This window comes from Pongo abelii, chromosome 1 (genome assembly GCF_028885655.2).
Source record: "Pongo abelii isolate AG06213 chromosome 1, NHGRI_mPonAbe1-v2.0_pri, whole genome shotgun sequence".
Lineage (NCBI taxonomy): Eukaryota > Metazoa > Chordata > Mammalia > Primates > Hominidae > Pongo > Pongo abelii.
This window is the reverse complement of record NC_071985.2, coordinates 99630029-99655726: the sequence shown is the minus strand read 5'-3', so window position 1 is coordinate 99655726 and position 25698 is coordinate 99630029. Positions and strand designations below refer to the sequence as shown.

General features: G+C 46.4%; 1 protein-coding gene and 1 non-coding gene across 11 annotated transcripts; one reads left to right on the top strand and one right to left on the bottom strand.

The window, feature by feature from the left end:
• The first annotated feature begins 45 nt into the window (after positions 1–45).
• Positions 46–25669, top strand: PRUNE1 (prune exopolyphosphatase 1). 10 transcript variants are annotated; one of them, XM_009244655.3, is made up of 8 exons: positions 46–369; positions 7728–7820; positions 8383–8585; positions 14575–14759; positions 15497–15655; positions 17208–17302; positions 18764–18922; positions 23761–25669. In XM_009244655.3, exons 1-8 carry the CDS (start codon positions 331–333, stop codon positions 24187–24189), a joined length of 1362 nt encoding a protein of 453 aa, XP_009242930.2. In that variant the 5' UTR covers positions 46–330; the 3' UTR covers positions 24190–25669. The 10 variants fall into 10 exon arrangements, with proteins under 10 accessions (XP_009242930.2, XP_009242933.2, XP_063573727.1 ...); XM_009244658.3 differs by having other exon boundaries at positions 102–369; positions 8473–8585; XM_009244664.4 differs by lacking the exon at positions 46–369 and adding an exon at positions 433–454.
• LOC112130996 (U6 spliceosomal RNA) lies at positions 12711–12817 on the bottom strand. The gene has a single exon (XR_002913160.1). It is a non-coding gene; the product is annotated as a U6 spliceosomal RNA (small nuclear RNA).
• Positions 25670–25698: the final 29 nt, after the last annotated feature.

Below are 25698 nucleotides of genomic sequence, written 5' to 3'. Positions count from 1 at the left end.
CTACGTTTCCCACGTCGCTCCACGCCACGCCCCCTTAGCCTCTCCGGAAAGACGTCCCAGGAGCCTCTGGGCGTAGGGCCCCGCCTCCGCCACTGGGGGCGGGACGACGCCGGGCTCGGGGGCGGGACGACGCCGGGCTCCGGAGCGCCCGCTTACGCAGTTCCTCCCGGGGTCGGAGGCCGATTCGCCGTGTGGCGGGTTCGAGTCCCGCCTCCTGACTCTGGCCTCTATCTCCTGAGTCCCGGGCGGGGTGCATTCGCCGGGGAAACCTCTCTTCGACCAGGGGCACCTCTACTCGACCAGGGGCGACGGCGTACTTTGGGCTTCATCATGGAGGACTACCTGCAGGGTTGTCGAGCTGCTCTGCAGGTAACGGATCCCTGTCTGTGACTGTAAGGAATGGAGCACGGGGTCCAGGAAGGACGAAGACGTAGGATCTGGGGGAGCCTCGACGGTCCGTGTGGAGGGAACACTGAGTTGTGGGGTGGGGGGTTGGGGCCTGATCAGTTTTGGGGCATGAGGAGCGAGGAGCGAGAAGCCAGCTTAGGAGCGTGAGAATGCTGCTTGCTCAGTCTCCCGGTTTTTGGCTCCCCGCCTTTGGGGTCCGCCCGAGAGCAGGGAGAAGTCTTGGGTCTGAATCCTGCATTTGAGCCTCTGCTTGCTGTCATCTTGGTCAGTTCCGTCAAAAGAACCAGGACTGTGCAGCCGCCAGCCTAGCCCCGCGAGGTGTGTTTGTTCTTTTCTTCTCCCCGCCCCTCTTTGAGTTCTCCGCTCCCAAGGCTTCGCTTGGCCCATTGGCCTCCAGGTGAACCTCGGGGGTGTGGAGGGAACCGGTGCTCACGGCTTTATTTCCTCTGAATGGCGGTTTCTGTCTGGCGGGCTGAACTCATTTCTAGGTTAGAAGTAGTCACAGTATTTTACTTTAAGTCAGTGTTTTTAAGCCAAACATACAAAATCCGTGAGGCATATTTGTTGACCCACAACCAGCATTCCTTTGCCTCCAGGTTTCTCCTTTGGTCTTAACGCACACAAATGACATAAAAATTCTCCACTTGGAAGGGATAAGCACAAAGTGTGTTTGGAATCAAAACCATAAATATGACTACTGAATGCTTTGTGGCTTATTTTTGGTGCTCTCTGAGTCAGTTGGACTCACCCAGCCATGCTGAGCCGTCATGAGGCATTAGGCTGTTATCCCCAGTTAGCAGCAAAAAGCTAACCAGAGACAGGCTCCAGGAGGTCACCCGGCCCCTCTACTTTGAGTTATACTGCCCAGAAGAAACCTAGATAGATGGCTTGCTGAGCTTTCCTTTTTAGATATCTTAAACTCTACAAATTCCCCTGAGGGACAGATTCTGGTCTTTAACAAATCCTGAAAGTCACTTAATTCCTGCTGCAGACTCAGCTGCTGGACTAAATGAATTGTCTTCATATTGAATTGGGGAGAAGGTCCATTTTAACACCAATTACATAGACATTTTCCTTGTGAAAAACAAATTTGGAGAGTTATTTCAATGCATAAGGCCATTTGGAACCAATCCCTTTTTGTTATCTCTGATTCCACCACAGGGCGCTTATTGGAGGACTAATATAGAGTTTTTGGGGCACCATTCTAAGTGCTAAACAGTTGGATTTTCCCCTCCAGTAACCCAAATGACTGGTCTCTTCCACCATTTGGTAAAGTGCCCTTGGACCTGAAACCTCACCAAATAGTATTTCTTTGCATGCATCCACTCTCCAGCATATATCCTCCAGAGCCTCCCCCCACCCCCAGGTTAGTAGTATATTCTCTATTTTTATTTTGTATTTGTTTATTTATTTTGAGCCAGGGTCTCACTCTGTTGCCCTGGCTGGAGTGCAATGGTGTGATCACCTCCCCGGCTCAAGTGCTCCTCCCACCTCAGCCTCCCGAAAAAGCTGCGACTATAGGCAGTGCCACCATGCAGGGCTAATTTTTTGTATTTTTGTAGAGACAGGGTCTCGCCATGCTGCCCAATCTGGTTTCGAACTCCTGGACTCAAACAATCCCCCTGGCTTGGCTTCCCAAAGTGCTGGAATTACAGGTGTGATCCATTGTACCCAGCCCGAATAGTATATTCTCTACAGCAATATGAAGCTGGAAAAATACTTGATTTTTCCAATATTGCTGGCATCTTGACCTTTCTCTCCCTGCATTCATCCCCCAAGGAGCAAGATCTAGATCTTCCTTTCAAACTTGTGAACTTGCGAAAGGTGAGATTGTGTCTTCGAGCTTTCATCATCACATAGCCTCTCCAGGGTCTGGAGAAATGAGAAAATTAGACTCTAGGAAGGTTAACAGGGGAACTGATGGCAAGACATACTGGTAGATGCCAACAATTTAAATTGCTTTAATTTTTTTTTTTTTTTTTTTTTTTTTTGAGATGGACTCACTCTGTCGCCCAGGCTGGAGTACAGTGGTGCCATCTTGACTCACTGCAACCTTCACTTCCTGAATTCAAGCGATTCTTCTGCCTCAGCCTCCTGAGTAGCTGGGATTACAAGCGTGCGCCACTATGCCTGGCTAAGTTTTGTATTTTTAGTAGAGATAGGGTTTCACCATGTTGGCCAGGCTGGTCTTGAACTCCTGACCTCAAGTGATATGCCTGCCTTGGTCTCCCAAAGTGCTGGGATTATAGGCATGAGCCACCACACCCAGCCTAGATTGCTTTACATTATAGAAGTAGTAAATGTGTATTTCATGAACAAATTTAAATACCAAAGGGATATGAAATGAAAAAGATAAAGATCATTTTTCTTTTCTCCTCTCCATCCAATTCTCCAGAGGACACCGTTAAGTTTCTTGTGTAAAGAGAGAGAGATGATTTAGACAGATACACTCTTAAGTTTGAATGTTTCTGTTAAACTACAGTTTAATTATAACTTTCAGAAAATCATGAATGCTCCTCTTTGCACAGGATAAAGACAGCTGGTAATCCAGCTAAGTCTCCCGTTGCTACCATATTTTTAGTATTTGATACCACAGAAATTTTCTATAGCCTCTGCCACAGAGACAATAGGATGTTCCATTAAAAAAAAAATCTTATTTAACCAAATGTCCTATTTATGGTGACTCATCTTTCACTTCTAGGGGGGAGAAATCTTTGCTTCAGGGTAGGGCTGCATTGCAGTTTAGGTGTTCATCCAGGAGCCCTTGGATAATGTAGTGTGTGCAGTTCTCAGGCATGAGGCAGGAATCAGGAGCTGGCTCTCCTTAGAAATTTGCAGTCCTGGCATCAGTATTGTTCCTATTTTCTCTGCTGAGAGGGTTTGTCTCTCTCTGGCTTTCTGTCTCATTTATTTTTCTCCCCCATTAACTATTCTGAAGAGTAGTTATCGTACCATATTCAGCTTCAGAAGGGAAGTGGTTTACTTTGCCAGGCCTAGAATCCCCTCCCTGCCCCCGCCTCTTGAGGCCACAAAGAATATATCAGGATAAGATAGTCATTTCAACTAGTGGGTGTTTATTCATTTATTTATTTTAATTTAATTTTTTTTTTTTTTGAGACGAAGTCTCACTCTGTCACCAGGCTGGAGTACACTTGCATGATCTCGGCTCACTGCAACCTCCGCCTACCAGGTTCAAGTGATTTTCCTGCCTCAGCCTCCCGAGTAGCTGGGACTACAGGCATGTGCCACCATGCCCAGCTAATTTTTGTATTTTTAGTAGAAACAGGGTTTCACCATGTTGGCCAGGACAGTCTCAATCTCTTGACCTCGTGGTTGGCCCGCCTCGGCCTCCCAAAGTGCTGGGATTACAGGCGTGAGCCACCACGCCTGGCCAACTAGTGGGTCTTTAAAAAAAAGAAAAAAGAAAAAAAGTTTGTATTTATTTACTTGTGGCCCTCAGATTGTATTTTTTCCATTGGCAGCTTAGATTTCCTCATGCTGCTAAGTATAGCTGTATTTTCCCTGAACTCTTTCTCTGATAGTCAGAAAACTGAGGCTGTTTGGCTTGTGCTTTCAGCTGGTGGAGGATGGGCTTGGAATTAAGGGTTACCCATGTTTTTCTTAAATAAAGAAGAGAATGATGTCTTATAAGTTGGGCAGCCCCACACCCAGTTTGCCCAGGGTAGTCTTGGTTTTCCCCTGTATAATCATTAATAGCACCCCTTTTCATTCTCGTAAGTGTCCCAGTTTGAACAATAAAGTATATAATCACCCACCACATAAGCCATGTTAAGGATCAGGGATACATGACCATGAAAAGACAGGGAGCTCTTTAAGATAGAAGTTAAGGTCTGTCTCAGAGCCACAAGTGCTAGAAGCTGGAGGTTTAGAGGAAGAGGATTTCTCTGGGCTGGGTGTTCAGGAAGGCTTCACAGAGAAAGACATTAGGTAGACTTGAACAATGGGGAGAAGTAAAGAAAGAAGATGGGAAGGATCACATCTTTACTATTTACAGCGTAGGCACTTATGGTACTATCTCATTTAATCCTCCTAACAACATCATGAAATTGGTTACGATATTATTCTCATTTTTTTTGTTTGTTTTTTTGAGATAGAGTCTCGCACTGTCACCCAGGCTGGAGTGCAATGGTGCGATCTCGGCTCACTGCAACCTCTGCCTCCCAGGTTCAAGCAATTCTCCCTGCCTCAGCCTCTGGAGTAGCTGAGATTACAGGCACCTCCCACCACGCCCGGCTAATTTTTGTGTTTTTTAGTTTCACCATGCTTGCCAGGCTGGTCTCGAACCCCTGAACTGAGGTGATCCGCCCACCTTGGCCTCCCAAAGTGTTGGGATTATAGGTGTGAGCCACCGCACTCGGCCTATTCTCATTTTTATATGAGGAAAATGAGGCTTAGAGGGTCCAAAGTCCTGCAACAAGTAAGAAGCAGAGCTGGGATTCAACCCCAAAGTCTGTGATCTTTTCAAGTAGTAGTTCTGCATTCAAACAGAGAACAAATAGTGCAAAGGGCAGAGCTGGGAATGTGCACATCATGGTTTGCGGGTGGTGAATAGTCCAGTCAGGCTGGGGTGACAGTGGGTGTTGACAGAAGAGAGGAATGCTGCCGCCTCCCTTGGTCACTCCAGTTCTAAGATTTGCTACAAGTCCCAAAGTATTCCTTTTGTATTCATTCCTTTTGGTTGCTGTCTAGGTTTGGCTGAGTGCAAGGGGTTCATTGTTCACCTTCCTCTGTAGATGGTTTCTCCTGATTTCAGAACCATACTGTTGTATTTGGTCCCTACTTTGTGCTTTTCTGCTTAGCATTCTCTTCATGGTGAGGATCTAACTAAACCTGATTCAGCCGCTGCTTGCAGTGAAGCAACACTGATGTAAATGAGCGTGGAAAGGTTCTCTAGCATCTCTTTGGACCCCACAGTAGGTCTCTCCTGCTTGCTCTGCCTTTTCTCCACTGCTCTTACGTTTTTCCTCCAGTCAGGGCCATATGCCTCATGTTTATATAGTTTCCTCTCTAGAGAACACTCGCTCCCCGTAACTGCTTCAGTGAGCAAGTTATTTCTGCAGCCTCTTATCTCAAGTGCTTTGCTGTCACTTTGGTCCACAGCCATCTGGACAGTTCTTGGTCTCCAGGAATCAGAGGTCTCTGGTATCAGGAGGAGGAATTACAAGCCAGAGGAGTTACTATAGGACTGGGGTATTGGGTAGAATTCTTATTGCTTTGGAAAAAAGTAAAGAATCCCCCTACCCCAGTGCTGTTCAGTATGAATGGGCGTTTGCTTCCACACTCTTTTTTTTTTTTTTTTTGAGACAGAGTCTCGCTCTGTCACCCAGGCTGGAGTGCAGTGGCACGATCCTGGCTCACTGCAACCTCCGCCTCCCGGGTGCGAGAGATTCTCCTGCCTCAGCCTCCCGAGTAGCTGGGACTACAGGCACCCGTTACCAAGCCTGGCTAATTTTTTGTATTTTTAGTAGAGACGGGGTTTCACCAGGTTAGCCAGGATGGTCTCGATCTCCTGACCTTGTAATCCGCCCGCCTCGGCCTCCCAAAGTGCTGGGATTACAGGCATGAGCCACCGCGCCCGGCCTGCTTCCAAACTCTTGAAGTAGACTTGGAGAAATAGGCATGGGGAGGACCTCAGGGCAAACTTCCTTAGGGGCCCTTTGGGCAGAACTTGGACAGATAACCTCTGTCTTCTGTATTTCTCTCCAGGGATGGGAGTAGGAGATGGTGAAGAGGGTGGTTTAAAAACAAAAACCTATCTCGTAACTGGATGGGGCAATTGATACCACCAGAAGTCTTCTAAAATTGCCCTTTTTGAGCTGTGGCTTTCCAGTGGGGGAAGAGAGGAGTGATAGCCTGTATAGGGAAGATGATTCTAGGTTTCCCTAGATTCCCTTTTTCTCTTTAAGTTACATTAGTTGATAACTATTCCTTGCTATGTGTTACTCCTCTGAACCTTCCCACTTTGCTAAACTCTTGTGTCTAGCAAGTCTTCCCTGATTGAAGAAGTCAGAGTATATGGATTTTCACCTTCTTGTAACCCAGTAGTTCTCAACTGGGGGCAGTTTTGCCCCCCAGGGAACATTCAGCAAGTTTGGAGACATTTTTGTTTGTCATGACTTAGGGTGCTACTGGCATCCATGCGGGTAGAGGCTAGGGATCCTGCCAAATATCCTATAATGCACAGGACAGCCTCCACAAAAAAAGAATTATCTGGCTGGGCATGGTGGCTCATGCCTGTAATCCAAGCATTTTGGGAGGCCGAGGCGGCTGTATCGCTTGAGCTCAGGAGTTTGAGACCAGCATGGGCAACATGGTAAAACCCCATCTCTACAAAAAATGCAAAAATTTGGCTGGGCGCGGGGCTCACGCCTGTAATCCCAACACTTGGGGAAGCTGAGGCGGGCAGATCACCTGAGGTCAGGAGTTCGAGACCAGCCTGACCAACATGGAGAAACCCCGTCTCTACTAAAAATACAAAATTAGCTGGGTGTGGTGGCCCATTTCTATAATCCCAGCTACTCGTGAGGCTGAGGCATGAGAATCTGGTCAAAACTCCGTCTCAAAAAAAAAAAAAAAAAGAAACGTAAGCATTCTTTTGCCTATTATGAAAATGGGAAGAAAATAATCAACCAGGGTTGATATGCCCAAGAGCATGCCTTGAATATATCAGCTACCCCAAATCCCCTTTTTTGACTATTTGAGTGCCCAAAGAAGATAAGAAATCAGAAGTTTATTTACTGCTCTGTAAGTTCAAGGAGATAGGAGGAAAGAACACTTTTCTACAAACTGGATATATGTAGAATGCTATAAGCTTAGCTGAAACACTTATGCCATCTATGGAATGAGGACCCATTAGATTATTTGACCTACCCCCTCTGTGAAGATCAATGAGAGGAAGTGTGTGAAGCCCTACATGAGTATAAGGTAGATGGAGAGGCCAGGCACAGTGGCTCACACCTGTTATCCCAGCACTTTGGGAGGCCGAGGCGGGTGGATCTCGAGCCCAGGAGTTTGAGACCAGCCTGTGCAACATGGCAAAATCCCGTCTCTACAAAAAATACAAAAAATTAGCTAGGCATGGTGGCACTTTCCTGTAGTTCCAGCTACTCAGGAGGATTGATTGAATCTAGCAGGAGGTTGAGGCTGCAGGGAGTTGTGATCACACTACTGCATTCCAGCCTGGGTGACAGAGAGAGACCTGTCTCAAAAATATATATATATTATTAAAAAAAAAAAAAAAGATAAGTGGAAAGGAATAGAGATACTTTTGTTAGTTTCCCATTTTCCTTTCTCTCCAGGAGTCCCGACCTCTACATGTTGTGCTGGGAAATGAAGCCTGTGATTTGGACTCCATGGTGTCTGCTCTTGCCCTGGCTTTTTACCTAGCAAAGGTGGGTAAAAAAAGGTAGTACCTAGGATCTGAGTCCCTCAGAATGAAAAGATCTGGATTCAAGACCCAGCTCTACCACTTACCAGCATTTAGCATTAGGTAAATTAAATCCCTTAACTTTACTGAGTCTCATGCCAGCATCTATAAAAACTAAAACAATATTTTGCAGTGTTGCTGTGAGGAAAAAAGTGAGCAAATATATTTCAAGGGATTTGTAAACCATAAAGCAATATTCAAACAGTTTATTACTGAGTTCCTTATAGGTATCAGTGATCTAGTGTGTATTCCTCTGCCCAGGTTAGTTCTTGAGGACTAAAAATTCCTTCTCTGCAGCATTGCATCTAGAAATAGGTATTTACCATGAGTTACCTTGTTGACTTTCATGTTATTGCTAAGAAGGAGGGAGGGCAAAAGTCATCCTTTCATTTTTATAGACTGGGTACTTGTGGCTTTGAGAAAGGTGGTAACTTACCTAAATATGTCTCCTTTGGTCCCAATAGTCTTGTTACTTTTTCCTGTCATTATAAAACCTTGTGATACCTGCTTTTCACTTTCCTATCTAGACAACTGAGGCCGAGGAAGTCTTTGTGCCAGTTTTAAATATAAAACGTTCTGAACTACCTCTGCGAGGTGACATTGTCTTCTTTCTTCAGAAGGTTCATATTCCAGAGAGTATCTTGATTTTTCGGGATGAGATTGACCTCCATGCATTACACCAGGCTGGCCAACTCACCCTCATCCTTGTCGACCATCATATCTTATCCAAGTAAGCACAAGGAAATTAAATTGCTACCTATCATGTACCATGCTGGGCTCTGATGAGTGAGATATAAAGAGAGGAAGAAAGAGTTTTTGCTGGCTGGGCATGGTGGCTCACGCCTGTAATCCCAGCACTTTGGGGGGCCGAGGCGGGTGGATCACCTGAGGTCAGGATTTTGAGACCAGCCTGGCCAACATGGCAAAACCCCGTCTCTACTAAAAATATAAAAATTAGCTGGGCATGGTGGCAAGCACCTGTAATCCCAGCTACTTGGGAGGCTGAGGCGGGAGAATCACTTGAACCTGGAAGGTGGTGGTTGCAGTGAGCTAAGATCGTGCCACCGCACTCCAGCCTGAGTGACAGAGCGAGACTCCGTCTCAAAAAAGAAAGAGTTTCTGCTTTCAGGGATCTCATAGGCTAATCATAATTGATAGGTCATATTAGATATAGAAAAACAACACAAAATATTGTCAGTTCTGCAGTTATATGTATGTCTGTGGCATATAGACATACCCTGTAATAAAAAGAAATAGAACGTGTTGAGTTCAAACTAAAGGGTAACTCAAAAATCATTTAAATCTGCCTTTGGTATCATTATTTAAGATTTTGTGTGCTGGGTGCGATGGCTCACGCCTGTAATCTCAGCACTTTGGGAGGCCAAGGCAGCCAGATCCATTAAGCTCCAGGAGTTCAAGACCCACCTGAGCAACATGGCAAAACCATGTCTTTACAAAAAAATTCAAAAAATTAGGCATGGTGGTGCATGCCTATGGTCTCAGCTACTCGGGAGGTTGAGGTGGGAGGATCACTTGAGCCCAGGAGGTCGACTCTGCAGTGAGCCAAGATCACACCACTCCACTCCAGCCTGGGAGACAGAAGGAGACCCTGTCTCAAAAAAAAAAAAAAGATTCTGAAACAGATTTATTGTAATAGAAACCTTTGAAAAATGTTTGCAATTCTCTTTTTATTTTTTAACTTATTATTTATTTTTGCACTTATTAAATTTTTTTTAGAGAACAGGGTCTTGCTATATTGCCCAGGCGGATCTCAAATTCCTAGGCTCATGCTATCTTCCTGCCTCTGCCTCCCTAAGTGCTGGATTATAGGTGTGAGCCACCACACCTGGCCTGTAACTCTATTTTTAATTTTAATTTTAATTAATTTTTTTTTTTGAGATGGAGTCTCACTCTGTCACCCAGGCTGCAGTGCAGTAGTGTGATCTCGGCTCACTGCAACAACCTCTGCCTCCTGGGTTCAAGCAATACTTCCTGCCTCAGTCTCCTGAGTAGCTGGGATTACAGGTGTGCGCCACCATGCCCAGCTAATTTTTATATTTTTTACTGGAGACAGGGTTTTGCGCTGTTGGCCAGGCTGGCCTGGAACTCCTAACCTCAGATGACTCGCCTGCTTTGGCCTCCCAAAGTGGTGGGATTACAGGCGTGAGCCACAACACCTGGCCTATTTTTAATTTTTAAAAGGTGGCCTGGTGTGGTGGCTCACGCCTGTAATCCCAGCACTTAGGGAGACCTGTCTGACCAATATAGCGAGACCCTGTTCTCTAAAAAAATAATAATAAATACAAAAATCTATAAACATAGTGTGACCTTGTCTCTACTAAAAATAAAAAAATTTGCCAGGTGTGGTTGTGCATGCCTGTAGTCCCAGCTACTTAGTAGGCTGAGTTGGTAGGATCACTTGAGCCTAGGAATCGAGGCTTCAGTAAGCCATGATCACATCACTGTACTCCAGCCTGAGTGACAGGGCAAGAACTTGTCTCTAAAAAAAATTTTTTTAAGTTATCAAAAGGGCCAGGTGTGGTGGCTCACACCTGTAAACCCAGCACTTTGGGAGGGTGAAGTAGGAGGGTTGCTTGAGCCCAGGAGTTCAAGACTAACTTGGGCAAGATGGTGAGATCCCATCTCTACAAAAAAAATAAATAAATAAAAATAAAAAGCACACAAAAAGTTAGCAAAAGTTTTTCTACATGAACACTTATGATTTTAGAATAATGTATTATGTTAGAATATATAAATATCTCAGGCCAGGCGCGGTGGCTCACGCCTGTAATCCCAGCACTTTGGGAGGCTGAGGCGGGCGGATCACGAGGTCAGGAGATGGAGACCATCCTGGCTAACACGGTGAAACCCCGTCTCTACTAAAAAATACAAAAATTAGCCGGGCATGGTGGCGGGCGCCCATAGTCCCAGCTGCTCGGGAGGCTGAGGTAGGAGAATGGCATGAACCCGGGAGGCGGAGCTTTCAGTGAGCCGAGATCATGCCACTGCACTCCAGCCTGGGCGACAGAGCGAGACTCCGTCTTAAAAAAAAAAAAATAGCTGGGCATGGTGGCTCGCGCCTGTAGTCCCAGCTACCTGGGAGGCTGAGGCAGGAGAATTGCTTGAACCTGGGAGGCGGAGGTTGCAGTGAGCCAAGATCGCGCCACTGCACTCCAGTCTGAGCGACAGAGTGATGCTCTGTCTCAAAAAAAAAAAAAAAAAAATTAGCCAGGCCAGGCATGGTGGCTCACGCCTGTAATCCCAGTACTTTGGTAGGCTGAGGCGGGCAGAATCACCTGAGGTCAGGAGTTTGAGACCAGCCTGACCAACATGGAGAAACCCCGTCTCTACTAAAAATACAAAATTAGCCGGGCGTGGTGGCGCATGCCTGTAATCCCAGCTACTCAGGAGGCTGAGGCAGGAGAATTGCTTGAACATGGGAGCCAGAGGTTGCAGTGACCTGAGATCATGCCATCACACTCCAGCCTGTGCAACAAGAGCGAAACTCTGTCTCAAAAAAAATTTTTTAAAAATCTATAAATATCTCAATAATGTCTGCTTAACAAATGTACACATTTTTAATAATTCCATCCCTAATTTACTACTGGAAAAAACTACCAAAAAAGCAACACGATTATGTGACTTTTCTAAGTCTGTTTGGCTCCTGCTAATATTTTTTTCTTGAGCACATTGTGGTTATAGCAGGATACTGACAGAAGGCAGCCTGAGAGAGCATTATCCATCTATGGATTCATTCAGTAATAAACTTTCCTTTTTTTTCTTTTTTTTTTTTGAGACAGAGTTTTGCTCTTGTTGCCTAGGCTGGAGTGCAATAGTGCAATCTAGGCTCACTGCAACCTCCGCCTCCCGGGTTCAAGCAATTCTCCTGCCTCAGCCTCCAAGTAGCTGGGATTACAGGCATGTGCCACCACGCCGGGATATTTTTTTTTTTTTTTTTGTATTTTTAGTAGAGATGGGGCTTCACCATGTTGGTCAGGCTGGTCTTCAATTCCTGACCTCAGGTGATCCGCCCACCTCGGACTCCCAAAGTGCTGGGATTACAGGTATGAGCCACGGTGCCGCCACCTTTTTTTTTTTTAAGAGATGGTGTCTCTCTCGCTCTGTCTCCTAGGCTGGAGTACAGCGGCATCATCATAACCTTGAGCTCCTGGTTTCAAGGAATCCTCCCACCTCAGCCTCCTGTGTAAAAGCATCATTCCTGGCTAATTTTTTTTTTTTTTGAAACTGAGTTTTGCTCTTGTTGCCCAGGCTGGAGTGCAATGGTGCCATCTTGGCTCCCCAGATTCAAGTGATTCTCCTGCCTCAACCTCCCAAGTAGCTGGGATTACAAGCATGCACCACCACGCCCAGCTAATTTTTTATATTTTTAGTAGAGACGGGGTTTCACCATGTTGGCAAGGCTGGTCTCAAACTCCTGGCCTCAAGTGATCCACCCGCCTCAGCCTCCCAAAGTGCTGGGATTACAGGCGTGAGCCACCACGCCCAGCCTGGCTAATTTTTTTTTTTTTTTTAAGAGACGTAGTCTCGCACTGTCGCCCAGGCTGGAGTGCACTGGCGTGATCTCGGCTCACTGCAAGCTCCACCTCCCGGGTTCATGCCATTCTCCTGCCTCAGCCTCCCAAGTAGCTGGGACTACAGGTGTGCCCACCACCACACCTGGATAATTTTTGTATTTTTAGTAGAGACAGGGTTTCACCGTGTTAGCCAGGATGGTCTCGATCTCCTGACCTCGTGATCCGCCCGCTTTGGCCTCCCAAAGTGCTGGGATTACAGGTGTGAGCCACCGCGCCCAGTCTTTATTTTTTATTTTAAATATATATATATATATATATATTTTTTTATGGAACAATTCACAAACGTGCTTGTCATCCTTGCTCAGCAGCCATGCTAATCTTCTCTGTGTCGTTCCAATTTTAGCGCATGTGCTGCTGAAGTGAGCACTGATCTCAGTCTTGAAAGAGGACTAGGTGTTTGCTTGGTGAATTGGGAGGGAGGAGGGAAGGTGGTTAGGAAAGGCATTCCAGGCAGAGGGAGTAATTAATAGAATCAAATGCAGGCAGGCGTGAAATAGCATGGTGAGCTAGGGGAAATGGAATTTGTTTTGCACAGCTGGAGCATAAAATTTGAGGGAGAAGTAGGACATGGAAAAAGATGAGACAGAAGGGGCAGGCAGGAGGCAGATTATGGAGGCCTCATAGGCCCTTCTAAGGCGATTGGATTTTATTTTAGGCAGTGGGGAACTATTTTAAATTATATTCTGGGTCCTAAAAGAATCAGATTTTCTTTTTTCAAATGATCATTCAGGCCACTTTGTGAAGGACAGCCCAGGAGGTCTCTTGGTTGGAAGCAGGTGATTGGTTAAGAGACTACTGGAATAGTCCAGACGAGAGATATTGAGGGCCTAGAATGGGGCAGTAACAGAGAGTTAGAAACTAGGGCATGGATAGGAATTAAGATAGAATTCACAGGACCTGGTGACCCACATGGAATCTAAGTATTGAGTGGGTTATAAAAATAGGAGAGATTTGCCAGGGGCGGTGGCTCATGCCTGTAATCCCAGCACTTTGGGAGGCCAAGGTGGGTGGATCACAAGGTCAGGAGTTCGAGACCAGCCTGGCCAATATGGTGAAACCCCGTTTCTACTAAAAATACAAAAATTAGCTGGGCCTGGTGGTGGGCGCCTGTACTCGCAGCTACTTGGGAGGCTGAGGCAGGAGAATTGCTTGAACCTGGGAGGCGGAGGTTGCAGTGAGCCGAGATCGCGCCACTGCACTCCAGCCTGGGCGACAGAGCGAGATTCCATCTTAGAAAAAAAAGGAGAAATTTAAATGTTGGGTATCAAGGGTGTCAGGGGTGTAGGGTTGGAAAGGCAACGCTAAAGGACAGCAAATGTGGGGGTAAGATATTTGCAGCAGATGCTTCACAGAATTTGCTGATACAGTATTTAAAGATGACTCCAATTACAACATTAAAGAAAAGAATTGCTGGGCGCAGTGGCTCACGCCTGTAATCCCAGCTCTTTGGGAGGCCAAGGCGGGCAGATCACGAGGTCAGGAGTTCGAGACCAGCCTGACCAACATGGTGAAACCCCGTCTCTACTAAAAATACAAAAAAAAAATTAGCTGGGTTTGGTGGCATGTGCCTTGTAATCCCGGTTACCCAGGAGGCTGAGGCAGGAGAATCACTTGAACCCGGGAGGTGGAGGTTGCAGGAGCCCAGATTGTGCCATTGCACTCCAACCTGGGCAACAGAGTGAGACTCCGTCTCAAAAAAAAAAAAAAAAAAAAAAAGAATTGAGAGGAGTTAGGCAGAGGTAAAAGTAACCAAAGGTCAGTTTTAAATGCTTGCCTGGCAGATCACCTGAGGTCAGGAGTTCGAGACCAGCCTGGCCAACATGGCGAAACCTTATCTCTACTAAAAATACAAAAAAATTAGCTGGGCGTGTTGGCAGGTGCCTGTAATCCCAGCTACTCAGGAGGCTGAGGCAGGAGAATCGCTTGAACCCGAGATGCGGAGGTTGCAGTGAGCCAAGAACGCATCATTGCACTCTAGCCTGGGCGACAAGAGTGAAACTCCGTCTCAAAAAAAAAAAAAGACATCTGCATTTTCCTTGATGTGTGGGGTAGAGGTTGGCTAGAAGCAGCTGGAGTGTCCCTACCTATCTTTCTTTCTCTTTTCCCATATCCTCCCCTCCACAGAAGTGACACAGCCCTAGAGGAGGCAGTAGCAGAGGTGCTAGACCATCGACCCATCGAGCCGAAACACTGCCCTCCCTGCCATGTTTCAGTTGAGCTGGTGGGGTCCTGTGCTACCCTGGTGACCGAGAGAATCCTGCAGGGGGCACCAGAGATCTTGGACAGGCAAACTGCAGCCCTTCTGCATGGTAAGGGTGGCTTTTGGATTGGGACCTTGATTGGGACCTCAGTAGTTCTATTCCTATCCCTGAGAAGGGAGAGTGGAAAAGTCTAGACGCTTCCAGCCTAACCATGTGCTCTCAGAGCCATTCAGCTCATACCAAAAGATAGGATTCTTTCGGGGGACAACTAAGCATCTGTTTAAAGGCCTGTGGGATACTTGTTGGAGAAAGTAAAAAGGAAGTGCAGGGCAATAGACCAAGAAGCTTCCTATTGGCATCATTTTATGATGGAAGGAGGATTAGCCAAAGAAGCAGGAAACAGATTCCAATACCAATTCCTCCAGGAAATAGAGAGGTGACCTTGAGCAAATCTCTTAACCTTTCTTGTTCTAATTCTTCCACTTGTAAAAAAAAAAAGAGAGAGAGAGTGAGTTGGACTAGACTGTCTTTTCCAACTTAGAAGATTCTTTGATGGGATTTGGCCTACTGAAGAGGTATATCTCTGCCTGACTAGGCTGTAAAATCTCCAAGGGTTGAGATGCTCAGGCTTTCTTTCTACCTTTTCCCCATTTCCCTTCCTACATTTTAGTTTGGATTTGGGAGGTCTGAGGACACAGTCCATCCCAGTTTCTCATTTTGCTTTCAGAGATTTTGCTATACAAATCTCCTTGTGTGTGTCCATTTGGTGTGAAGGTTATATATGTTCTGGTGGTCGTGTGTGGAGGGTCACAGGATTCAAGTTCCACCATCTCCCTTCTCCACAGGAACCATCATCCTGGACTGTGTCAACATGGACCTTAAAATTGGAAAGGCAACCCCAAAGGACAGCAAATATGTGGAGAAACTAGAGGCCCTTTTCCCAGACCTACCCAAGAGAAATGATATATTTGATTCCCTACAAAAGGCAAAGTTTGATGTATCAGGTATGAAATGTTAGCTGACTTTTCTACCTCCCAGATAAGAAAACAGAAAGGCAAGCCTTGTTCATTATATTATTTTTATTTTTTTTGAGACAGAGTCTTGCTCTGTCACCCAGGCTAGAGTGCAGTGGCACAATCTTGGCACACTGCAACCTCGACCTCCTGGGTTCAAGCGATTCTCCTGCCTCAGCCTCCCGAGTAGCTGGGATTACAGGCGCCCACCACCATGCCCAGCTAATTTTTGTATTTTTAGTAGAGATCGGGTTTCACCATGTTGACCAGGCTGATCTTGAACTCTCAAGCTCAGGTGATCTGCCCGCCTGGGCCTCCCAAAGTGCTGGGATTACAGGCATGAGCCACCACGCCTGGCCAATTATTTAAATTTTATACCAGAAAGAAATGAAGTATCATATTAGCCCAAGCATGAAATAATCATTTACTGGATTGTTCTATCCTGGCTCTTGGTTAGGATGAGGAGGAATGTATTAAGAGCCTCAGAAGGGCCGGACGCAGTGGCTCACGCCTGTAATCCCAACACTTTGGGAGGCTGAGGTAGGCGGATCACCTGAGGTCAGGAGTTCAAGACCAGCCTGGCTAACATGGTGAAACTCCGTTTCTACTAAAAATAGGAAAATTAGCCGAGCATGGTGGTGTATGCCTGTAATCCCATCTACTCAGGAGGCTGAGGCAGGAAAATCCCTTGAACCGGGGAAGCGGAGGTTGCAGTGAGCTGAGATTGCGCCATTGTACTCCAGCTTGGGCAACAACAGCAAAACTCCGTCTCAAAAAAAAACAAAAAGAGCCTGATAGGTTCTAGTCTATTCAGAGAATACAGGACATATATATAAAATATGCTGAGAGTATACTAAATTATCAGAGTGAAATCTATAGAATTGGTTAGGGAGGCAAAAGAAATATTTTGTGAGTATACAAAAGATGAAGAAAACCAAAAAAAACTGTATTCTTGTACTCAGCTACCACCTGTTGACATACAAAGGAAGAAAGAAAGAAAGAACTCACATGTAAACAGTATAGGAAGAGGGAAAGATAAAAAGCAAAAGCCTCTGTTCTGGGTTTCGCCCTTCTCTCCAAAGTTCCTTGCTCTAAAGGTACCTATTGTCACCAGTTATTTAAGATGGCTTTTGATTATGTGATTACATTTTCTTTCTTTTTTTTTTTTTTTTTTTTGAGACGGAGTCCAGGTTCAAGTGATTCTCCTGCTTCAGCCTCCTGAGTAGCTGGGATTACAAGCGCCCGCCACCACACCCAGCTAATTCTTTGTATTTTTAGTAGAGACAGAGTTTCATCATGTTGGCCAGGCTGGTCCCGAACTCCCAACCTCAGGTGATCCGCCCACCTCAGCCTCCCAAAGTGCTGGGATTACAGGCCTGAGTCACCGCACCTGGCTATGATTACATTTTCAATTATCTCCCCCATTCATTGCCCCAAAGAGAGGCTGTTTTTCCTTCCTTGACCCGTCTGGCTGTCCGTGCCTTCTTGGTCTTGGGACCCTGGCCTCCCCTGTTTGACCCCTAGTCTCTCATCTGCTTTCTAGGACTGACCACTGAGCAGATGCTGAGAAAGGACCAGAAGACTATCTATAGACAAGGCGTCAAGGTGGCCATTAGTGCAATATATATGGATTTGGAGGTAAGAGTAAGTTGTGGCTGTGGGTGGGGAGAGAAAGCCTTTAGCTATGCATGTTATGCATGTGGCCTTGCACCTCATTCCTGGCTCACCTCCAAAATGTATCTTGTGTCTATCTTTGTCTCCACCTCCACTGTGACCACCAGAGTCCAGCATCTCTCACTGCACCGCTGTGTTAGCCTCAGTACTGGTTTCTCTGCCTCTGCTTTTGCAGCCCTACAAACCATTCTCCCCGCAGCAGCTAGAGTGGTCTTTTTTAATTTTTTTTTTTTTTTTTTTTTTTGAGGGAGTCATGCTTTGTTGCCAGGCTGGAGTACAGTGGTACCATCATGGCTCACTGCAGCCTCAACCTTCCAGGCTCAAGCAATCCTCCCACCTTAGCCTCCCGAGTAGCTGGGTCCACAGGTGCACACCACCACACCTAACTAGTGTGTGTGTGTGTGTGTGTGCGCGCGCGCGCATATGTATGTGTAGATGGGGTCTCACTATGTTGCCCAGGCTGGTCTCAAACTCCTGGCCTCAAGCAGTTCTCCCCTTGGCCTCCGAAGTTCTGGGATTACAGGCGTGAGCCACTGTGCCCGGCCTCATTGTATTTTTAATAAAATCTAAAGGATAAGCTTACTGTGGTTTACAGGGCCGTGCTTGATCTGGCCCTTGTCTTTTTCTCTGGCCTCATCTCATTCCAGCTCCACTCCTGTTCTACAGTACTGCAGCCACACTGGTTTCTTTTCTGTTCCTCGGAACCATTAAGCTCATTCCCACCTGAGCTTTTTTCTTTGTAAAGCTGGCTCCTTCTTAACATTCAGGTACTCAGCTCAGATGTCTCTTGTTTGGGGAGGTTTTTCCTGACCACCGTAACTGAAGTACTATCTCCTATGCTCAAAAAACCTCTAGCAGTTATGTATGTTTGTTTGTTTGTTTGTTTGTTTTGAGCCTGAGTCTTATTCTGTTGCCCAGGCTGGAGTGGAGTAGCATGATCTCAGCTCACTGCAACCTCTGCCTCCCGGGTTCAAGTAATTCTCCTGCCTCAGCCTCCCTAGTAGCTGGGATTACTGGTGCGTGCCAGCATGCCCAGCTAATTTTTTGTTTTGTTTTGTTTCGTTTTTGTTTTTTGAGACGGAGTTTCGCTCTCATCCCCCAGGCTGGAGTGCAATGGTGCAATCTCAGCTCGCTGCAACTTCTGCCTCCTTGGTTCAAGTGATTCTCCTGCCTCAGCCTCCTGAGTAGCTGGGATTACAAGCATATGCTCCCATGCCTGGCTAATTTTTGTATTTTTACCAGAGACAGGGTTTCACCATGTTGGCTAGGCTGGTCTCGAACTCCTGACCTCAAGTGATCACCCGCCTCGGCCTCCCAAAGTGCTAGGATTATAGGTGTGAGCGACCGTGCTCGGCCCAAGGATGTTTTATTGATGATGATGAGAAAGTGAAAGTCCTTCATCCCTCTCCATTTCTTCCCTTTCAGGCCTTTCTGCAGAGGTCTAACCTCGTTGCAGATCTCCATGCTTTCTGCCAGGCTCACAGCTATGATGTCCTGGTTGCCATGACTATCTTTTTCAACACTCACAATGAGCCAGTGCGGCAGTTGGCTATTTTCTGTCCCCATGTGGCACTCCGAACAACGGTGAGTCTGTGTCCCTTCTCCAACCTAAGAGCCCTACAGAGTCTGCCTGTATGTACCTCTGTGCTCTACAGCTGTCCTATAAGGACCTGTCTTAGGTTCTTATATTAGTGTACTTACACGAGGTCCCTTGACCTGTTTCTGGACCTGTTTCCTTCCCTTTCTGCTTTTTCCCATTCTCTCTCTATATGAATATCCTTTTTTTTAATTCTTTTTTTTTTTAATGAACATCCTTAATCATAGCATTGTTGAGAAAGGGGGAATTCCAAAGAGAACTAGAGATTCAATTCCTACTTTGAAAGAACGAAATCTAGTTAGAAGGAAATGTTATAAATCTGGAGTTAAAATTCCCTTCTTGAGCAAGGGACAGTGGCACGTGCCTGTAGTCCCAGCAACTCGGGAGGCTGATGCAGAAGGATTGCTTGAGCTGGAAAGTATTTTTTTTTTTTTTTTTTTTTTTGAGACAGAGTCTTGTGCTGTTGCCCAGGCTGGGGTGCAGTGGCACAATCTCAGCTCACTGCAAGCTCTGCCTCCCGGGTTAACACCATTCTCCTGCCTCAGCCTCCTGAGTAGCTGGGACTGCAGGCGCCCACCGCCACACCTGGCTAATTTTTTGTATTTTTAGTAGAGACGGGGTTTCACCATGTTAGCCAGGATAGTCTCGATCTCCTGACCTCGTGATCCGCCCGCCTCGGCCTCCCAAAGTGCTGGGATTACAGGCGTGAGCCACCACGCCCAGCCCAGCTGGAAAGTTTGAGTCCAGCCTGGGCAAAGATAGCAAGACCTCATCTCTGTTGGGGGAAAAAAAAAAACAACAACTCTATTGTTGGTTTAATCATTAATTCCTCACCCCTGGAATTACGCTGTTGCCTTGAAAATTAGAAATACGAGAGACCTTTTCTGCTACTTACTATGCAGGGATTAATTATTCTGTATAGTGCAAACTCTGTAAAGAAGTGATCTAGATCCAGATTTGGCTATCTTTCCTGCTTCCTCCCCTTTCTGTTCCTCTGCTGGTTACTGATTAGCCTAGGGAAGAATTTAAAAGTGGGCTTAAGGCTGGGCGTAGTGGCTCATGCCTGTAATCCCAGCACTTTGGGAGGCTGAGGAGGGCAGATCACGAGAGCAAGAGATCAAGACCATCCTGGCCAACATGGTGAAACCCCATCTCTTTTAAAAATACAGAAATTAGCTGGGCGTGGTGGTGCGTGCCTTTAGTTCCAGCTACTCAGGAGACTGAGGCAGGAGAATCTCTTGAACCCCGGGAGGCAGAGGTTGCAGTGAGCCGAGATTGCGCCACTGTACTCCATCCTGCCAACAGAGCAAGACTCCGTCTCCAAAAAAAAAATGGTGGGCTTAAGGCAGTTCAGGGATTCTGAGGGTTGCCTAGGCTCTGTGAGGACTGCTAAAGACAGAATACAGCCAGATAATCCTTTGCTTTCATAGAAGGTATGTCTGTCCTTTCCCACCCTCCTTTGCCTTTGCCTTCTCCCCAGGAAGCAAATCTGATTTCATTCAGTGTAAGGTAGTTTGTCATTATGAAAAGAACTGCAGTTTTGTCTGTTTGTTTTTTAAGACGGAGTCTCACTCTGTCGCCCAGGCTTGAGTACAGTGGTGTGATCTTGGCTCACTGCAACCACCACCTCCCAGGTTCAGGCAGTTCTCCCACCTCAGCCTGTAGCTGGGACTACAGGCGCCTGCCACCATGCCCGACTAATTTTTGTATTTTTAGTAGAGACGGGGTTTCACCATGTTAGCCAGGCAGGTCTCGAACTCCTGACCTCAAGTGATCCACCCGCCTTGGCCTTCCAAAGTGCTGGAATTACAAGCCTGAGCCACTGCACCTGGCCAAGAACTGCAGTTTTTAAAGTCAGGTAGATGTGCTTTTCTGTTCTAGGTTTGCCTCTTACTCACTCTTTGAGCTAAGGCAAGTCAGTTGACTTCTACATCTGGAAATGGCATAATAGTACCTACTGCTAATTCTGCTATGATCATTAAACGTAATATCATGTGTAAAGCACACTTCTGGAGCAGAGTAAGCACTTTGTAAATAGTGGCTCTTACTAATCCTGTCATTAAGAAAAGGGTGCTTTGGCCATTAGAAGTACCTCTTCCACGTTCCTGAATCTTCTCCCCTCTGTGCTGCTCTTTTAAAGCTGTGTGGATTTCTAATGACTCTACCATTGTCTAGGCTGCCCCTATGCTTGGAAACAGGAGTCCTTCTCTCTCTCTCTCTTTTTTTTTTTTTGAGATGTCTCGCTCTGTTGCCCAGGCTGGAGTGGTGCAATGGCACGATCTCAGCTCACTGCAACCTCTGCCTCCCGGGTTCAAGCAATCCTCCCAGCCTCCCAAGTAGCTGCGGCTACAGGCACACCACCATGGCTAGCTAATTTTTTTTGTATTTTTTGTAGGGACAGGGTCTCGCTATGTTGCCCAGGCTGGTCTTGAACTCCTGGACTCAAGTGATCCACCAGCCTTAGCTTCCCAGAGTTCTGGAATTGCAGGTGTGGGCCACTATGCCCAGCCAGGAGTCCTTTTCTCACAGTCTACTTTACCATCTCCTCTCTTTCTCCTATGTTAGGGGTAGTATAATATATTGATTTAGAACACTGGCTTTGGTGACAGCTCTGGGCTCAGTGTCAGTTTTGCTTCATGCAAATTATGACCTTAGGCAAGTTACCTGATCATCTAAGCCTCAGTTTCCCTGCATGTAAGTGAGGATAATAGTGATACCAGTCTTACTTTGTTCAATTCATTCTTTCTTCCTCCATCCCTCTTCTGGCCTCTAGATAAATTCTAATCCCATCCTAGTTCAAGTTCTTGAGCACATTTATACCCTTGGAAACAACACTAGATTAGAAGCTGGGGTTCCTGGGTTCTGGTTTAACTGCCATCATCTGCATGATTTTACAACCATCTTACTTAGCTTTAGTTACTTTAATAATAAAATGAAATATACAATCTAAACTGTTTCCTCTGTTTTTAAAATACTGTGTATGGCTGGGTATGGTAGCTCATGCCTGTAATCCCAGCACTTTGGGAGGCTGAGCTGGGCAGATCACCTGAGCTTAGGAGTTTGAGACCAGCCTGGCCAATATGGCGAAACCCCGTCTCTACTAAAAATACAAAAATTAGCTGGGCATGATGGCAGGTGCCTGTAATCCCAGCTACTCAGGAGGCTGAAGCAAGAGAATTGCTTGAACCTGGGAGGCGAAGGTTGCAGTGAGCTAAGATCATGCCACTGTACTCCAGCCTGGGTAACAGAGCAAGAATCCATCTCAAAAAAAAAAAAAAATTAAAGTAAAATAAAATAAATAAAACACTGTGTATGAATCCCAGCACTTTGGGAGGCTGAAGCAGGAGGATTGCTTGAGACCAGGATTTGGAGACCAGCCTGGGCAACATAGCAAGACCCCATCCCTATTCTATTAAATAAAAAATACAAAATACTAAAATAAAATACTGTGGGCCAGGCGCGGTGGCTCACGCCTGTAATCCTAGCACTTTGGGAAGCCGAGGCGAGAGCGGATCACGTGAGGGCAGGAGTTCGAGACCAGCCTGGCTAACATGGTGTAACCCCGTCTCCACTAAAAATACAAACATTAGCCAGGCTTGGTGACACATGCCTGTAGTCCCAGCTACATGGGAGGCTGAGGCAGGAGATTCACTTGAACCGGGGAGGCAGAGGTTGTAGTGAACCGAGATTGCACCACTGCACTCCAGCCTGGGCGACAGAGCAAGACTCCGCCTCAAAAAAAAAAAAAATGCTGTGTATATTAGTGTTCCTTCTGTTGCAAACAATAAAACTGAACTCTGGATAACTTACTTTTTTTTGGTCTTGCTTTAGTGCCCAGGCTGGAGTGCAATGGTGAGATCTCGGCTCACTGCAACCTCCGCCTCCCAGGTTCAAATGATTCTCCTATCTCAGCCTCCCAAGTAGCTGGGATTACAGGTGTGCACCACCACGTCTGGCTAATTTTTGTATTTTTAGTAGAGACGGGGTTTCAGCATGTTGGCAAGGCTGTTCTCGAATTCCTGACCTCAGGTGATCCACCCACCTTGGCCTCCCAAAGTGCTGGGATTACAGGCGTGAGGAGCCACTGTGCCCGGCCTCAAGGATAACTTACTTTTTTTTTTTTTTTGAGACGGAGTTTCGCTCTTGTTGCCCAGGCTGGAGTGCAGTGGTACCATCTTGGCTCACTGCGACCTGTCTCCTGGGTTCAAGTGATTCTCCTGCCTCAGCCTCCCAAGTAGCTGGGATTACAGGCATGCGCCATCACGCCTGGCTAATTTTGTATTTTTAGTAGAGATGGAGTTTCTCCATGATGGTCAGGCTGGTCTCAAACTCCCGACCTCAGGTGATCCACCCGCTTCAGCCTCCCAAAGTGCTGGGATTACAGGCGAGAGCCACCGCGCCTGGCCGACTTACTTTTTTTTTTTTTTTGAGATGGAGTCTCGCTCTGTCGCCCAGGCTGGAGTGCAGTGGCGCGATCTCCGCTCACTGCAAGCTCCACCTCCCGGGTTCACACCATTCTCCTGCCTCAGCCTCCCGAGTAGCTAGGACTACAGGTGCCCGCTACCACGCCCGGCTAATTTTTTGTATTTTTAGTAGAGACGGGGTTTCACTCTGTTAGCCAGGATGCTCTCGATCTTCTGACCGCATGATCCGCCCGCCTCGGCCTCCCAAAGTTCTGGGATTGCAGGCGTGAGCCACCGCGCCCAGCCTGGCCGACTTACTTTTTAAAAGCTTCCTCTTCTATAGAGGAAGCCTCTCACTTAGAAGCCCAACACTTTGCTACAGCAAGTTGTGTATCATTTCCCTGTTATTGTCTCCTCTTTAGATCTGTGGAGTCCTGGAACACTCCCACTCTCCACCCCTGAAGCTTACCCCTGCCTCAAGCACCCACCCTAACCTCCATGCCTATCTTCAAGGCAACACCCAGGTCTCTCGAAAGAAACTTCTGCCCCTGCTCCAGGAAGCCCTGTCAGCATATTTTGACTCCATGAAGATCCCTTCAGGACAGCCTGAGACAGCAGATGTGTCCAGGGAGCAGGTGGACAAGGAATTGGACAGGGCAAGTAACTCCCTGATTTCTGGACTGAGTCAAGATGAGGAGGACCCTCCGCTGCCCCCCACGCCCATGAACAGCTTGGTGGATGAGTGCCCTCTAGATCAGGGGCTGCCTAAACTCTCCGCTGAGGCCGTCTTTGAGAAGTGCAGTCAGATCTCACTGTCACAGTCTACCACAGCCTCCCTGTCCAAGAAGTGACTGTTGAGAGGCGAGGAGGTAGTGGGTGAGGCTACCTGACTCACTTCAAATGCATGTTTTGAGATGTTTGGAGATTCAGCAATTCTGTCTTCATTGCTCCAGGATCTGGTATACTGTTCTCATAAAACTGAGAGGAGAAAAAAAGTGTAAGAAAGCAGCTGCTTTAAGAATGGCTTTCCACCTTTTCCCCCTAATCTCTACCAATCAGACACATTTTATTATTTAAATCTGTACCTCTCTCTATTTTATTTGCCAGGGGCATGATGTGACATATCTGCAGTCCCAGCACAGTGGGACAAAAAGAATTTAGACCCCAAAAGTGTCCTCGGCATAGATCTTGAACAGAACCAGTATCTGTCATGGAACTGAACATTCATTGATGGTCTCCATGTATTCATTTATTCACTTGTTCATTCAAGTATTTATTGAATACCTGCCTCAAGCTAGAGAGAAAAGAGAGTGCGCTTTGGAAATTTATTCCAGTTTTCAGCCTACAGCAGATTTCCAGCTCAGTGACTTTTCTTTCTGCCACCATTTAAGTGATGGTGTTTGATTCAGAGATGGCTGAATTTCTATTCTTAGCTTATTGTGACTGTTTCAGATCTAGTTTGGGAACAGATTAGAGGCCATTGTCTTCTGTCCTGATCAGGTGGCCTGGCTGTTTCTTTGGATGCCTCTGTCCCAGAGCCACCCAGAACCCTGACTCTTGGGAATCAAGAAAACACCCAGAAAGGCCTTAATGACCTCATAGGCACTCTTCCAAAAAGACAGCAGAACTGGAATGAGAGGCCTGGGTCTGTCTCCTGCCTTAGCAGGCCTATCAATTTCTTGTCAATCTCTTTTTCTCCTTGCTCATATTAAAGGGAAGCATGGAGTTCTAATGCTCCCATAAACTATGTATTTTGGCAAGACACTTCACTACTCCAGGTCTCACTTTCCCCATCTGTAAAACAGGGTTTGGACTAGGTGTTCCCTGGTATTCTGTGATCTGCCTCTTGCTGCCATTCTTTCTCTCCTCTGCTTCTCTGTATTTTTCTTCTGTTATCCCTGGGGGTGCTCAGGTTCACTTGATTGTCTGTATTTCTGTGTGGTTGTAGCAAGGACTCAGCCTCATGTAGCATGAATAGGGGTGTGGTTCATGGCGTGTTGACCCAGCAGAGCACTCCCTCCCACTGACTTGTTCTGCATGTGTAGAGTCTCCCCATTTTTTTTTAACCCAACCCTTTTCCCTTTTTCCTATCCCACAGCTCTGTTCCATGTAAGTTGCCAACAGTTTCACTGAACAGTGGGGTATGTGATGGTTTTGGCATGACATCTTCAGTATGAGGGGGACAGGCTGACTTCACTTTGAGGGTGTGATGTCTGTAGCTATGTGGAAGGTAAAAATAGTGGTGTGATCATGAACCAAAGGAATTTATGTTTTGTAACTTGGGTACTTTATTTTGCATTTTGTTACAGTATTAAATAATTTTTTCCTGTTTGGGGGTCTTACTGTCTTTTTTTACAAGT